The sequence below is a fragment of the Panulirus ornatus genome, chromosome 1 (assembly GCF_036320965.1).
Source record: "Panulirus ornatus isolate Po-2019 chromosome 1, ASM3632096v1, whole genome shotgun sequence".
In the NCBI taxonomy this organism is placed as follows: domain Eukaryota; kingdom Metazoa; phylum Arthropoda; class Malacostraca; order Decapoda; family Palinuridae; genus Panulirus; species Panulirus ornatus.
In genome coordinates, this window is record NC_092224.1 from 12645754 (window position 1) to 12661371 (window position 15618).

General features: G+C 39.4%; 1 protein-coding gene across 4 annotated transcripts in view; it reads left to right on the forward strand.

Annotated features, from left to right (window-relative positions):
- fab1 (fab1 kinase) overlaps window positions 1-15618 on the forward strand; it is a 1098541-nt gene that overhangs the window by 440570 nt on the left and 642353 nt on the right. For all 4 annotated transcript variants that reach the window (XM_071675364.1, XM_071675510.1, XM_071675419.1 and 1 more), the window contains exons 4-5: window positions 4858-5016; window positions 9052-9241. In XM_071675364.1, the coding sequence (XP_071531465.1) occupies window positions 4858-5016; window positions 9052-9241 (349 nt within the window). The remainder of the gene's footprint in view (window positions 1-4857; window positions 5017-9051; window positions 9242-15618) is intronic.

Sequence of the window (15618 nt, forward strand, 5' to 3'; positions counted from 1 at the left end):
CACCCTCCACGCTTCTCATGCCACAAGCATCTTTTGCGCAAGCCATCACTGCTTCCCTAAATACATCCCATTCCTCCCCCACTCCCCTTACATCCTTTGCTCTTCTTTTCCCATTCTACACTCAGTCTCTCCTGGTACTTCCTCACACAAGTCTCCTTCTCAAGCTCACTTACTCCCACCACTCTCTTCTCCCCAGCATTTTCTCTTCTTTTCGGAAAACCTCTATAAATCTTCACCTTCGCCTCCACAAGATAATGATCAGAGATCCCTCCAGTTGCACCTCTCAACACATTAACATTCAAAAGTCTCTCTTTCACGTGCCTATCAATTAACACGTAATGCAATAATGCTCTCTGGCCATCTCTCTTACTTACGTACGTATACTTATGTATATCTCTCTTTTTAAACCAGGTATTTCCAGTCACTGATCCTTTTTTCAGCACACAAATCTACAAGCTCTTCACCATTTCCATTTACAACACTGAACACCCCATTTACACCAATTAGTCCCTCAACTGCCACATTACTCACCTTTGCATTCAAATCACCCATCACTATAACCCAGTCTTGTGCATGAAAACTAATACACTCACTCAGCTGCTCCCAAAACACTTGCCTCTTATGATCTTTCTTCTCATACCGAGGTGCATATGCACCAATAATCACTCATCTCTCTCCATCCACTTTCAGTTTTACCCATATCAATCTAGAGTTTACTTTCTTACACTCTATCTTATACTCCCACAACTCCTGTTTCAGGAGTAGAGCTACATCCTTCTTTTGCTCTTGTCCTCTCACCCTGACTTTACTCCCAAAACATTCCCAAACCACTCTTCCCCCTTACCCTTGGGCTTCGTTTCACTCAGAGCCATAACATCCAGGTTCCTTTCCTCAAACATACTACCTATCTCTCCTTTTTTCTCATCTTGGTTACATCCACACACATTTAGACACCCCAATCTGAGACTTCGAGGAGGATGAGCACTCCCTGCGTGACCCCTTCTTCTGTTTCCCCTTTTAGAAAGTTAAAATACAAGGACAGGAGGGTTTCTAGCCCCATGCTCCCATCCCCTTTAGTCACTTTCTACGACGTCGTGGGAAGTATTCTCTCTCCCCTATCCCCAGGGATACATTTATATACAATTATGGAAGTATTTTTTGACTTTTAACTTTGTACCCTGAGCTTATTTGTAAAGTGAGACTAATGTCTCAGTTAATCATTGCAAACCTCATACATAGATTTAAAAGAGAAAAATCTATGTATGATACTCATAGTCCTGTTTACCTGAAACAGACCAAATTCATGGTCTTTCGATTAGAGTGTCCAGTGTGCTAAAGAGAACATGGACTACAATATTCATATAAGCATTTCTTAATCTTAAACTTTGTACACAAAGCTTATTTTTCAAGTGAGTCTGATATCTCTATTTATGCCACCCTCATACAATGTCACACTATTCCTCAATGTCAAAAATCACTCCTCTATCACCTTCGTCTTAGATACCCTGAGTTTTAAGCTGTTAAGTCACTGCTTCTACTCATCTCTTTCATGGTCTACCAATTCTCCTTGTTGCATAAACTACTCTGTAATACAGCAGTATCTCTTTCACCAATCAGTCAACTGTTTTGTGTCCTACATGGCCTTAAGAGTCATAAAAAGCTCTCATCCTGCATCTTTCTAATGGTTTCTTCAAATCATTTCTCTTTCTTACTTCTCCTTCCTTTGTTCTCATTTCATGATTTTACCTATGCTCTATAAGTTGTTCATTTATACTGAAGTACTGTTGGAAATTTTATCCCACCTCGCTGTTCTTATCTTTGAAGAATTTATTCCAACAATGTTACACTGTCTCTGGCAGCTTTTATTGATTCAGTTGCTTCCATACCACCTCTTCCTCATTAGTGTTATTCACATATACATCAGCTTCTCATTTAACTTTTTTTTTGTTCATTTACTTTTTTCAGTATCCTCTTCCTCCATTTGTCCTCTTAGGAGTCCTATTGATATTTGTAGTTTTACGCTAAGATAAAAGGCAAACCATATGTTACTATTGTATGATCTCATAAGCTCCATATAACCCTCTGGTAAACCTCACAGTATGAGCTATACATTATCTTGTTCTCTCTTACTATAAACATATTGTAATATGTTTGTCAGCCTTATTTCTCTGCACCTCTCCCACTTATGGGAACCTTTCTAATGAAATTGTGTATTTCATCTAGGATCTTAAATCTACTTTTATTCCTCCTCCTGTTGTTACTAGACACTCTGATTGTGGTTACAACATGAATGAAAAGTCACCTCGATCAGGCTGTATCATCATCAGTTGATGAAAGGGAGTACAACCTTGTCAGTGAACTTCTCATTTCAAAAGAGTCCATCATTTTCCTGCTCCTGCTTGGCATGTGGCCTTGAGGCTAGAGGAGCCAATTGGAAGGGGTCTTGGGATTGTATAATTTATCAGTTAACTCCTCTTTTTTCCCTCACTCATCTCAGAAAGTCTTCTCCATAGATCCAGTTTTCTCATGGCAATTATTACACTGGTCTCCATGATTTTAAAGGTCCAGAATATGTTTGCTGTTCTTTGATCAGTTACTTATGCTGATTTCAAAAAACACATCCATTTTTCTCAATCAGGTCAAACTTTTGAAATAAATCACTTTAAGAAATTTTCATTTCTAGTTTTCTTTGCAGTGAGTAGATTCATCTAGTGGAATAATGTAATTACTTTTTATACATGCAGGCCTAGCAGGTTGTTCTCATAGATCTAAAGAAAGATATAAGATATGGAAATAGGCTAATCAGAGATGAGTGGCGGTAGTCGGCCAGGAAGTTGATGTCCCATCGGCCTTGATAGCATTCCTCCATTACTTGGATGTTCATGTGAAAACATTCCCCCTGCTCTTCACTGAAGTCACCATAATTCTTTGGAAAATAGTCCAAATGAGATCTGAGAAAGTGCATTTTTGCTGACTTGTGTGCACATAGTCTTGAGACTACTACTCGATGAATCAATGGAAAGTCTCCATTCTGTAGAGTTATACTTCAAACCCATTGATTTAGTCAGGTCAGTGATGTTGCTACAGTAGGCCAGTGAAGATGCCTTATCAAATGAAAAGAATTTTTGGAAGTCTTACTTGTGGTTTCTGTAACAAAGGAATGTTGTCTCTGATGCCAGCAGACGTTTCTCACAAAGGCGCGAACAGCTGAGCAGACTCCATGGACAGGTTCATGTCTCGTGTCAGATCATTGAGCTCAGCTTGGCTCAGTGGCACTAGTTGATCCTCCTCTCCTGGCTTGAATGTACCAGACTTATCTTCATCAGTTGCATCTCCAGCCTTGGATTCGGACGATGATTCCACGTTGACATCAGGTTCAGGAACAGGAACACCGGGATCATGGGGGACTGGTTTTATTGCTGATGGAACATCTGGATAATGACCATGATGCTTATTCTTGCAATTGATGCCCTGCAGATCTGTCATGCAGATATAGTCTGTGGTATGATCTTTCCCTTCCCTCCACACCATCAGAACACCAAATGGCACACTCTTATTTGTTTTGTTCCTCCAATTCCGTAGATCTTGAATATATGTTTTCCAACAAACATGAGGGGCAAATGGTTTATCTAGGTAGCCTAATTTGACTCCCAAGTAAGTGTGATATGACTTCTTCACAAAGTGTGTAATTCTTGCTCAATGGTGTAAAAGAAGTACCTTTCTACAGATGTAGCAGAATCTGTCAGGGTGGTTCTTACACTTTTGATTAATTTTTGTATATATTTAGATCTAAAATGAAGAAAAATCGGCTATTTTAAAGGCACTCATGACAAGTTAGGATAAAAACATCATTCATAAAGGCCATTTCATTAATACCAATTGAGACATATCAGTACTTTTTTCAAATTTAGCATATCTAAAAAACCCGACCTGATTAAGAAAAATGGGGTTAGTTTTTTAATTCAGCATACAAAACTTATCCTAAATCAGTTGAAAGACTTTTGCCTGCGTAAAAAGTTCTGAAACACAGGCCTATGTTATCACTGATATCATTTCCATTATTTTGTGGTGGGTCAGTTTGCTTTCACACATATTCATGTCTAGTGCTTTATAGTGAAATTTGAACTTCCATTATTGCTTCTCCCTATTTCATTTTGCAAAAGAAATGATTCAAGTGAGAAAAAAGTTTCCAAGCTCACCACCTCAACATAGAACATTTACATTGCATCATAGTTCTCATTATTCCTTTGGGAACATCATCTGAAATATTTCTTACTCTCATTCGTTATCCCATATCATCTTTCCTATTACCTTGCAGTTTACCTTTTCTTGTACCTTTATCTATACCACAGTAAATTATAAAAGTACTTGTAATTTTGGATTTGTCACAATTTCATAACTGATAACTGAGAGCTTATATGCTTGTAATAAACATCTTTTCAGACTACCTGCACTCATATATCACAAAAATTTGAGTTCTTATTGCATAGCCATTTGTACTGTTTAATAACACTGATATCAGCAGTCACTTTTAGATTTGAAAGAATAAGAATGGTGTTTTTGATTTGGGCTATTGGATGTGTTTTCTTTATCACTATTATTTAAGGCCTTTTGCCTCAGTGTTTATCTTTAAAGACAGTTAAAATTACATTCATTTTGATAAACACATCTACAAGTAATTCATTTGTGGTTTTTCACATTGCAAGATTTTTTAGACAAATTTTTTTCCAAATATAAGAATATCAACTTATTTTTTTAAGAAAAATTAGATAAAAACTCTGCTCTGCTTTAAGATGATGATTCAGAATTTTGTGCAAGTTCTCTCAAGATTAATGTGATTAATGATTTTCTCCATAGGAGATGAGTGATACAGTCAGTGTGTGCTCAGAAACACCTTCAGTCTCTTCTGTTTCTTCACTTATTAATAAAGTTGGACCAACAGCTTCCTCAGGCCATGACCGAACACTGCCTAATGTACTTACCAGAATAAGGAACATTATAGATAACCGTGGATCTGTGAGTCTGATTTACTTAGTTTTTATGTTTTTCCATCCATTCACTGTCTTTGCTATCATAATATCAATATCAAGCCTCCACTGTTATGTGAAACTAAGTGTTGGTTTTGACATAAAAGCATGTCTTTAATCTAGACTTCCCATTTGCTCTCACCCCATTTAGTTCTCCCACATGCTGTCAGTTTTCCCAAAAGCACATGACTAATTATATCAGTCATGCATAATGCATGCAAAAAACATAATAGTATAGTATACCCTCACTCTAATGGACATCATTTTTATTAGAAGTCAGCTTCAAATGGACTCCTTGGACCCCACCAGATTAAGTTTTGGGATCTGTTGGACAGTTTCCTAAAAGTCCTTTACATTGCAAATTTATTGCAGAAACCTAAGAACCCAGCAGACTGAGTTTGGACTGTAACAGAATAACCCATTAGTTCCTAACCTTAGTCTAGGATGCAAGGCATAAGGAGAACATGTGACAGCCTGTTGTGTAGCACATTGGTGCACTTTTTTCTCTGTTATACAAGCATACAATGTTCTCTGCACAGATATATAGTTTTATGTTGATTTACAATGATGTAATAATGCTATATTATCTTTTTTGTCTTTACACCTACTAAAGTAATTTTGGTAGAAATTTCAAGATGAATTAGATTAAAGCTTTCTCCAGTCTGAGATGTGCCTGCTTGGTTAGCAAATAAACAAACTCGTTGATGTGTTTTCCATTTTTATGATACAAAGATCTTTCTTTCTTCTTTTAAAGAAAGAAATGAAGCCTTGTATGAGAGATGTGGTATGGCAGGGAATGCAAAGGGAATGAATTGTGGAGTGGTAGAGTGGGTGAAACATAACACGTTGAGGTGTTTTGGGCATGTATAAAGAATGCAAGACTGGAAGTTAACAAGGAGAATGTATTCTAGAGGTTGGTGTGAGAGGAGCACCTGTGACATGGGTAAATAGGGTGGAAGAATACTGGAGGGAGAGAAATAGTGGTAGAATGCATGGAATAGTGTATGTGAGAGAGGCATGTGAGGACAGGGATGTGGTGACTTTTGCCGTGGCCACCTCATGATAGGAGTCCCCGGAGGGAATGAGCATCATGGCAGATAAGTGTACTATCATTGTTACATGTGCTAATAGAACCAATTGATACCTCAACTTTATTGAAAGCTGAAAATGATTAAGGATCATGTGTGTGGATTGAGTAGTTTGCACCTCATGTGAGCCAAGACCTATTCCTGACCAAGAGCTGATTCAGATGATTCTAGGTAACCATGCATTTATTTCCCTCTGATTCAGGATAGTCTTTAATTTTTTCCCAATTACCTCCAGTCTTGAAAGATTAAGGTAGTTTTTCATTATATTTGTCAATATTTCATTTATTAATGTTTCTTGAAAAAAATATGGAATGTAATGATATTCGGCTTGTAATGGATAACCCATCCCTCAGGTAGTATGTGTGTGTGTGTGTGTGTGTGTGTGTGTGTGTGTGTGTGTGTGTGTGTCTCTCTCTCTCTCTCTTGACTTAATATGATACTTGATTGCCATTTTCTGCATCAGTGAGGTAATGCCAAGAAACAGATGAAGAAAGAACCATCCACTCATATACACACATATATACATACATGCACATACATGTCCATATACATATCAACATATACAAATATACATAAACATACACAGGCATATACATATGTATATATATTCATATTTGCTCTCTTTCATCCATTCCTGGTTCCATCCTGCCCCATAGGAAACAGCATCATCACCCCTTGCATCAGCAAGGTAGCACCAGGAAAACAAACAGAAATGGCCACATTTGTATACACTCAGTTTTTAGCTGTCATTTGTAATGCACCGAAACCAAAGTTTCCTATCCACATCCAGGCCCCACAGGCCTTTCCATGGTTTATCCCAAGCGTTTCACATGCTCTGATTCATTCCATTGACAGCATGTCAACTTCGGTATACCATGGATGATGCTGTGTTTTTTGCAGAGAGTGTAGAGGAGTTGCAGAAGGTCGAAAGTGTGTTTTATGATGTGTGTAAGTGGAAGTTGAAGGTAAATGCAAGTAAAAATAAAGTAATGGTGTTTGAAAGTAAATGCAAGTAAAAGTAATGTGATGGTGTTTAAAAGGAAATGGAGTGAAAGTATAGAGTTTTTGAAACCATACAGAGTGAAAGAATAAGGTGTACTAAATTGTGCTGTGGATATAGGGGGGAAATTTGGAGGTGAGGGAATTTAAGTATCTGGGAGCAGTCTTGGGTAAGTATGGTAATATGGAAGGAGAGATAAGGGAGAGAGCAGTACAGGATAGAAGATTCATTGGATCCAGTATTAAGAGTAATGAAGGGTAGAGATGTAAGTGTGGAAGTGAAGAGAGGATTAAGGGACAGCATAGTCCTACCACCCTTGACCTGTGTAGCCAAAACATGGACGTGGAATGAGGCATAGAGGTCAAGAATGCAGGCAGTGGAAATGAGGTATTTGAGAAGAGCATGTGGTGTGACTAGATGGAATGAAGAAAGAAATGAAAGGGTGTATGAGAGATGAGATATTGCAAGGAATGCAAAGGGAATGAAATTTGGATTGGTAGAATAGGCGAAATGTAATACTTTGAGGTAATTTCGGCATGTGGAAAGAATACAAGTTTACATGGTGGATGTATGATAAATACGATTGAAGGGGTCAGTGTGAATGGAGGAATAATGGAAGGAGAGAAACAGATGGGATTTCCTGGAGGGAACGAGTGTCAGAGATATAGATAGATGGATAGATAGGTAGAGTTTTAATTGGTGAGGAAGTGATTTATTATGAAACTATTGTTAATGATTGAAAAGTCTTAAACATATACACATTTAATCTTCCCATATTGATATGTGTTACTGGTAGATTTGATTTGTTGTGGGGGCACTTCATATTTAGCTAATTGCCTGATATCTGCCAGTTATTTTCATACCACATTGGAGAAGTACTATGACATAATGAGTGTTTCATATGTTTTAGATTCATGTAATAGTAGGTAGGTTTCTCTGCTAAAGATCAACCGATTGTACTGGATAGAATTATCTAGCATGTGTTCATCTTACATCTTGTTTCAGATAGTTATGTATACAGGAGACCCCTATTCTAACGGATTAATTAGGGGATGGATGGTCCATTTGAAGCCAAATTCTGTTACATCCTGAACTTTTCCCAGTAACATTAACAGATGAAATGCTCCTTTGTGGCTGGAAGTGTTCATAGTGTAGCAAGGATTTCTCTGAATCAGAAGGAAATAGCTCCAGGGTCACCTGGAGTTACACAGATCACCTATTGGCCAGAAATGAGGCTTGCATGAGGAGCAAGTTATTGTCCCAAGACTCATGATGCTCAATCATTTTTGGCTTTTCATCAGTACCTAGGTGTTTCCTGGATCTCTTTAGAGATGAAACTGATAGCACTCTGCCATGATTTGATATAAATAGTTAGGGATTTGTACAAGAAACAGCACTGCATTTACATGAGAACATGGGCACCAAGTTTGTTTATGTATTGACCAAACAGGTGTTTACCTCAGACTGCAGGCAGTGACCAAGCTATGATATGTTTCATGATAACATTTCTGCTCGCAGTTATCTTTCTTAGTGTAAAGGCACAAAAGATGATGTTGCACCATAAAAACATTGTAAATCAGTGTAAAGTTATATGTATGTGTACAAAGAGAACATTGTGTGTTAGTTAGATAAAGAAAAATTGTACCAAAATAATGATGCCCAGCATTTCAGACCGATGTTTGGAACTCACAAATGATTTCAGTACATCTTAAACTCAATTCTTACTAGATTTGCAGGGTAACAGACTTTTATGAAATTTTCACCATATTCCAAACTTAATCTGGTAGGTCCCAAAGGGCTTAGTAGATGCCAAATCCTGATGCATTGAATTCCATTATAACGAGGCTTTACAGTACACAAAACTAATTCTGTTTGGAAGAAATTATTACTTGGAACAAGGGGAAACCATTTATGATTCTATATTTTCATCTTGCAGACACCGCAACAGTACAAAGACTCTGACTTTAAACAGTACTGGCTGCCAGACAGTGTAAGTCGAGAGTGCTATGAATGTGAAGAAAAGTTTACCACCTTTCGTCGGAGGCATCATTGCAGAGTTTGTGGTCAGATCTTTTGCTCACGATGCTGCAATAGTATGATACCAGGAAAGATCATTGGATATACCGGTATGTAACCATAGATTTTTTTTTTGGTTTAATTATATGTAATGTAAATGTGAGAAGTAAGGAAGGAGAGTTCTTGAATCAAAAGGAGGAAGTGAAAGAAAGATGGCAAGAGTATTACAAAGAACTGATGAATGTGGGAGGTGAGGTAGCAGTTGTTTATGTGTATGGATATGGAGCATAGAAGGAAAAGGATCAAAGTCCAGGGGTCTATAACAAGAAAGGAGGTCAAAAGGATGATAATGAGTTTGAAAGTAGGAATAGCACCTTGAATGGATGGGATTATAGGTGGGATGTTGAAGTGTGGTGGAGAAAATATGGTATACATAATTTAGCATGGAAGCAGAAGGTTGTGCCTTAGGGATGGAGGAAAGCTGCTACTGTTTCTTTCTTCAAAGGAAAAGGTGTTAAGGATGTATGTAAGAGTTTTTTTTCTCATACCAAATTGGAGGTGGAAAGATGGAGTGAAGGGGATTTTGTGTGATCGGGGCCTGGACATGCAGGAGGGTGGGGGGTGGGGGCAAGGAGTAGAGTGAATTGGAGCGATGTGGTATACAGGGGTTGACGTGCTGTCAGTGGATTGAGTCAGGGCATGTGAAGCGTCCGGGGTAAACCATGGAAAGCTGTGTAGGTATGTATATTTGCGTGTGTGGACGTGTGTATGTACATGTGTATGGGGGGGGTTGGGCCATTTCTTTCGTCTGTTTCCTTGCGCTACCTCGCAAACGCGGGAGACAGCGACGAGGTATAAAAAAAAAAAAAAAAGAAAAAAAATATTCGCCTTATCCCGCATTAGCGAGGTAGTGTTAAGAACTGATGAGTGAGCCTTAAAGGGTATATCCTCACTTGGCCCACCTCTTCATTCCTTCTACAACATGCAGAGAATATATGGGAAATATTCTTTCTCCCCTATCCCCAGGGATATGTAGCAGTTACAGGGGAATAAATCTGTTAAGTTTCCAAGAACAGTCTATGCAAGAGTGTTGATTAATAGAGTGATGGAATTGACTGAATGAAGATTAAGTTAAGAGCAAGGGGGTTTTAGGAAAGGTAGAGGATGTAAGGATCAGATTTTTATGGTGAGAGTGAATATGGAAGAGTGTCTAACAAAAAGTAAGAAACCTTGACTGATGTTTGATGAACAAGGGGCTCCCATAACTCAAGTCCTGGGTGGAAAAGATTTTTTTGTTTTTGGAGAGACTGTGCTTCATAGGGTGTTACGAGTGTTGGGAGCAACTTGTGAACAGCAATCATCCGCTAACCTCTCATGACAGTGGGCAGGTGGAATCACTTGGCTTGTGTAAGCTGGAAGCTCCACATTGTGACCATTGATGCTACATGAAACAGTAGGAGATCTAGGTTACCCCAAAGGCAGGTTATGTGGTTAAGCACACCATGCAAGGCCAAAGTTTTCCATGTAAAATGAGAGTACAGAAGACTTTTTTTTGGCCATCTGTGGTTTTTGTTTTAGTCACTCTCCATGTTGTCTCATATCATTTGAGAAAATCTCTTTTTCCCATGGCATCTTAATTATGGAGGTTTTGAGATGGGAATTGAGTTAAAGATTTTCTAGACTAAAGTACTTTGATAAAGTATGGGATAGCTGAACCCTTGCTGCACTTGTTCACCGTAGAAGTATTCTGTCCCTCTCAGGTTTTAACTCTGGGAGAAATAGGGTTAGGTTCCAGGATTTTGGGAGCCCTCAGTGACTTTTATTTTTGACTTTCTGCATCAGTTAAACCAAAAATTTTTAACCTGAAATGATTTTTATACACAGTTCAATGTTTTATTATAAAATGACTTGTGCACTTCAGTAACTTTGCTGATATGTGGAGGGTATAGACTCTATATTATGGGCAGGAAGTGTAGCATTGTGGTGAATAGGCAAATAGTTTCATAACATGTGGGCCCCAAAACTGTTGCTGTACAGCTTTGACTACAATAAGTGCTAGGGTACATGGTTTAAGATATTTATGTCTAGTTACCAAGGATGTTTCACTCTCACTTGTATCATATTTTTAGTAAGGTACATTAATACATGGTAAAATTAATGCTGTATTCCATATCAGTACAAATACCTCAAAAGAGGAATGAGATATTTTAACAATATCTGTGGAAACACTTCCATTACATGGTGAAGTTATGTACCCATTTTTTCTAGTGATACTGAATACACCACATTTTTTGTGAACAAATGATAGTTCAGTGTTCAAAGAATAACAGAAAATCTTATGAAGTTGGGTGTTAAAGTTGGATGGTGGTATTGAAGCAGTGTTAATTGTGGATGAGGTTGACCACTACAGCCCCTTCTCTTTTCAGGCACTTTAACATCTGGGAAAGGTTTTAGGGTGGCTTTCATATGTGTTTAGACTAATTCCAATCAATCTACAGATGCTCCCTGACTTACAATGGTTCAACTTACAATTTTTTTACTTTACGATGGTGTGAATTCAACGCTTTATTTATAGAATAGGCTTTGTGTTGGATGATTTTGTCTAACTGTAGGCCAGTGTAAGTGTTCTCAGGACGTTTAAGGTAGGCTAGGCTAAGCTATGATGTTCGAAAAGTTAGATGTACAGAATTAGAAGTATATATTATGTGTATATTTGACTTACAACATTCAACTTACGATGGCTTTATTGGAATGTAACTCCATGGTTCTTATTCACATTTACTCTTAACTTTCTTCTTTCACACACTTTACCAAACTCAGTCACCAGCTTCTGCAGTTTCTCACATGAATCAGCCACCAGTACTGTATCATCAGCAAACAACAACTGACTCACTTCCCGAGCCCTCTCATCCACAACAGACTGCATACTTGCCCCTCTTTCCAAAACTCTTGCATTCACCTCCCTAACAACCCCATCCATAAACAAATTAAACAACCATGGAGACATCTTACACCCCTGCCGCAAACCTACATTCACTGAGAACCAATCACTTTCCTCTCTTCCTACACGTACACATGCCTTACATCCTCGATTAAAACTTTTCACTGCTTCTAACAACTTGCCTCCCACACCATATATTCTTAATACCTTCCACAGAGCATCTCTATCAACTCTATCATATGCCTTCTCCAGATCCATAAATGCTACATAGAAATCCATTTGCTTTTCTAAGTATTTCTCACATACATTCTTTAAAGCAAACACCCGATCCACACATCCTGTACCACTTCTGAAACTACACTGCTTTTCCCCAATCTGATGCTCTGTACATGCCTTCACCCTCTCAGTCAATACCCTCCTATATAATTTACCATATAAGAGCAAGGTTATTAGGTACAGTAGGGTTGAGGGTCAAGTCTGTTGGGAGGTAAGTTTGAATGGAGAAAAACTGGAGGAAGTAAAGTGTTTTAGATATCCGGGAGTGGATCTGGCAGCGGATGGAACCATGGAAGCGGAAGTGAATCATAGGGTGGGGGAGGGGGCAAAAATTCTGGGAGCCTTGAAGAATGTTTGGAAGTTGAGAACATTATCTTGGAAAGCAAAATTGGGTATGTTTGAAGGAATAGTGGTTCCAACAATGTTATATGGTTGCGAGGCATGGGCTATGGATAGAGTTGTGAGCAGGAGGGTGGATGTGCTGGAAATGAGAAGTTTGAGGACAATATGTGGTGTGAGGTGGTTTGATCGAGTAAGTAATGTAAGGGTAAGAGAGATGTGTGGAAATAAAAAGAGCGTGGTTGAGAGAGCAGAAGAGGGTGTTTTGAAATGGTTTGGGCACATGGAGAGAATGAGTGAGGAAAGATTGACCAAGAGGAATATATGTTTAAAAGGTGAGGGAATAAAGAAAGTGGGAGCCCAAAATTTGGGAGGGGAAAGAAGGGGGAAAAAATTTTGGGGGGTTAAAAGGGGGGGAAAGGGGGGAAAAAAAAAAAAATTTTTTTTTTTTGGGGGGGAGTGCTGTCAAGGGGTTGAACCCGGGGGAAAGGGGGGGGGCCGGGAAATTTTTGGGGGTTTTTTGGGGGGGGTTTTTTTTAAAAAGGGGCTGGGGGAAAAAAATTTTTTTTTTTTGGGGTTTTTTTGGGGGGGGGTTTTTTTTTGGGGGGGGGGGAAAAATTTTTTTTTTTTTTTTCCCCCCCCAAAAAAAGGGGGGGTTTAAAAAAAAAATAATTAAAAAATTTTTTTTTTTTTTTTTTTTTTAAAAAAAATTTTTTTTTTTTTTTCCCCCCCCTTTTTTTTTTTAAATTTTAAAAACCCCAACCCCCGGTTTTTTCCCAAAAATTTTTAAAATTTTTTTTTTTTTTTAAAACCCCCCCCCTTTCTTTTTTTAAAAACCCAAACCCCCTTTTTTTAAAAAATTTTTTCCCCCCCCCCCCCCCTTTTTTTTAAAAAAAAAAAATTTTTTCCCCCCCCTTTTCCCCCCCCCCCCTTTCCCCCCCCCCCTTTTTTTTTTCCCCCCTTTTTTTTTTTTTTTAAATTTAAAAAAAAAAAAAAAACCCCCCCCCCCCAAAAAACCCCCCCCCCCCCCTTTTTCCCCCCCTTTTTTTTTCCCCCCCTTTCCCCCTTTTTCCCCCCCCCCCCCCCCCCCCCATACCCTTTAAAACCCTTTCCCCCCCCCCTTTTAAAACCCCCCCCTTTTTTCCCCCCAAAACCCCTTTTTTTCCCAAACCCAAAAAGGGGGCCCCCAAAATTTTTTTTTCCCCCCTCTTTCCTTTCCCCCCCCCCTCCCTTTTCCCCCCCCCCCCCCCCAAAAAAAAAAAACCCCCCCCTTTTTTTCCCCCTTTTTTTTTCCCCCCCCCCAAATTTTCCCCCGGAAAAACCCCCCCCCCTTTTCCCCCCAAACCTTTTTAAAAAACCCCCCCCCAAACCCCTTTTTTTTCCCCCCCCCCCCCCCCAAAAATTTCCCCCAAACCCCCTTTTTTTTTTTAAAAAATTTTTTCCCAAACCCCCCCCCAAAACCCCAAACCCCCCCCCCCCCCCTTTTTTAAAAATTTTTTTTCCAAACCCCCCGGTTTCCCCCAAAATTTTTTACCCTTTTTTTTCCCCCCCCCCCCCCCCCCTTTCCCCCCCCTTAAAACCCCCAAATTTACCCAAATTTTTTTCACCCTTAAAACCCCCCAAATTTCCCCCTTTTTTCTTTAACCCCAAACCCCTTTAAAAACCCCCCCTTTTTTTTCCCCCCCCCCAAAATTTTCCCCCCCCCCCCCCTTTTTTTTTTTTTAAAAACCCCCCCCAAATATATATATATATATTGAAACAGACGAAAGAAATGGCCCAACCCCCCCCATACACATGTATATACATACGTCCACACACGCAAATATACATACCTACACAGCTTTCCATGGTTTACCCCAGACGCTTCACATGCCTTGATTCAATCCACTGACAGCACGTCAACCCCGGTATACCACATCGATCCAATTCACTCTATTCCTTGCACGCCTTTCACCCTCCTGCATGTTCAGGCCCCGATCACACAAAATCTTTTTCACTCCATCTTTATATGAGAGGGTGAAGGCATGTACAGAGCATCAGATTGGGGGAAGAGCAGTGTGGTTTAAGAAGTGGTAGAGGATGTGTGGATCAGGTGTTTGCTTTGAAGAATGTATGTGAGAAATACTTAGAAAAGCAAATGGATTTGTATGTAGCATTTATGGATCTGGAGAAGGCATATGATAGAGTTGATAGAGATGCTCTGTGGAAGGTATTAAGAATATATGGTGTGGGAGAAAGTTGTTAGAAGCAGTGAAAAGTTTTTATCGAGGATGTAAGGCATGTGTACGTGTAGGAAGAGAGGAAAGTGATTGGTTCTCAGTGAATGAGGTTTTGCGGCAGGGTGTGTGATGTCTCCATGGTTGTTTAATTTGTTTATGGATGGGGTTGTTAGGGAGGTGAATGCAAGAGTTTTGGAAAGAGGGGCAAGTATGAAGTCTGTTGGGGATGAGAGAGCTTGGGAAGTGAGTCAGTTATTGTTCGCTGATGATACAGCGCTGATGGCTGATTCATGTGTGAAACTGCAGAAGCTGGTGACTGAGTTTGGTAAAGTGTGTGAAAGAAGAAAGTTAAGAGTAAATGTGAATAAGAGCAAGGTTATTAGGTACAGTAGGGTTGAGGGTCAAGTCAATTGGGAGGTAAGTTTGAATGGAGAAAAACTGGAGGAAGTGAAGTGTTTTAGATATCTGGGAGTGGATCTGGCAGCGGATGGAACCATGGAAGCGGAAGTGAATCATAGGGTGGGGGAGGGGGCGAAAATCCTGGGAGCCTTGAAGTATGTGTGGAAGTCGAGAACATTATCTCGGAAAGCAAAAATGGGTATGTTTGAAGGAATAGTGGTTCCAACAATGTTGTATGGTTGCGAGGCGTGGGCTATGGATAGAGTTGTGCGCAGGAGGGTGGATGTGCTGGAAATGAGATGTTTGAGGACAA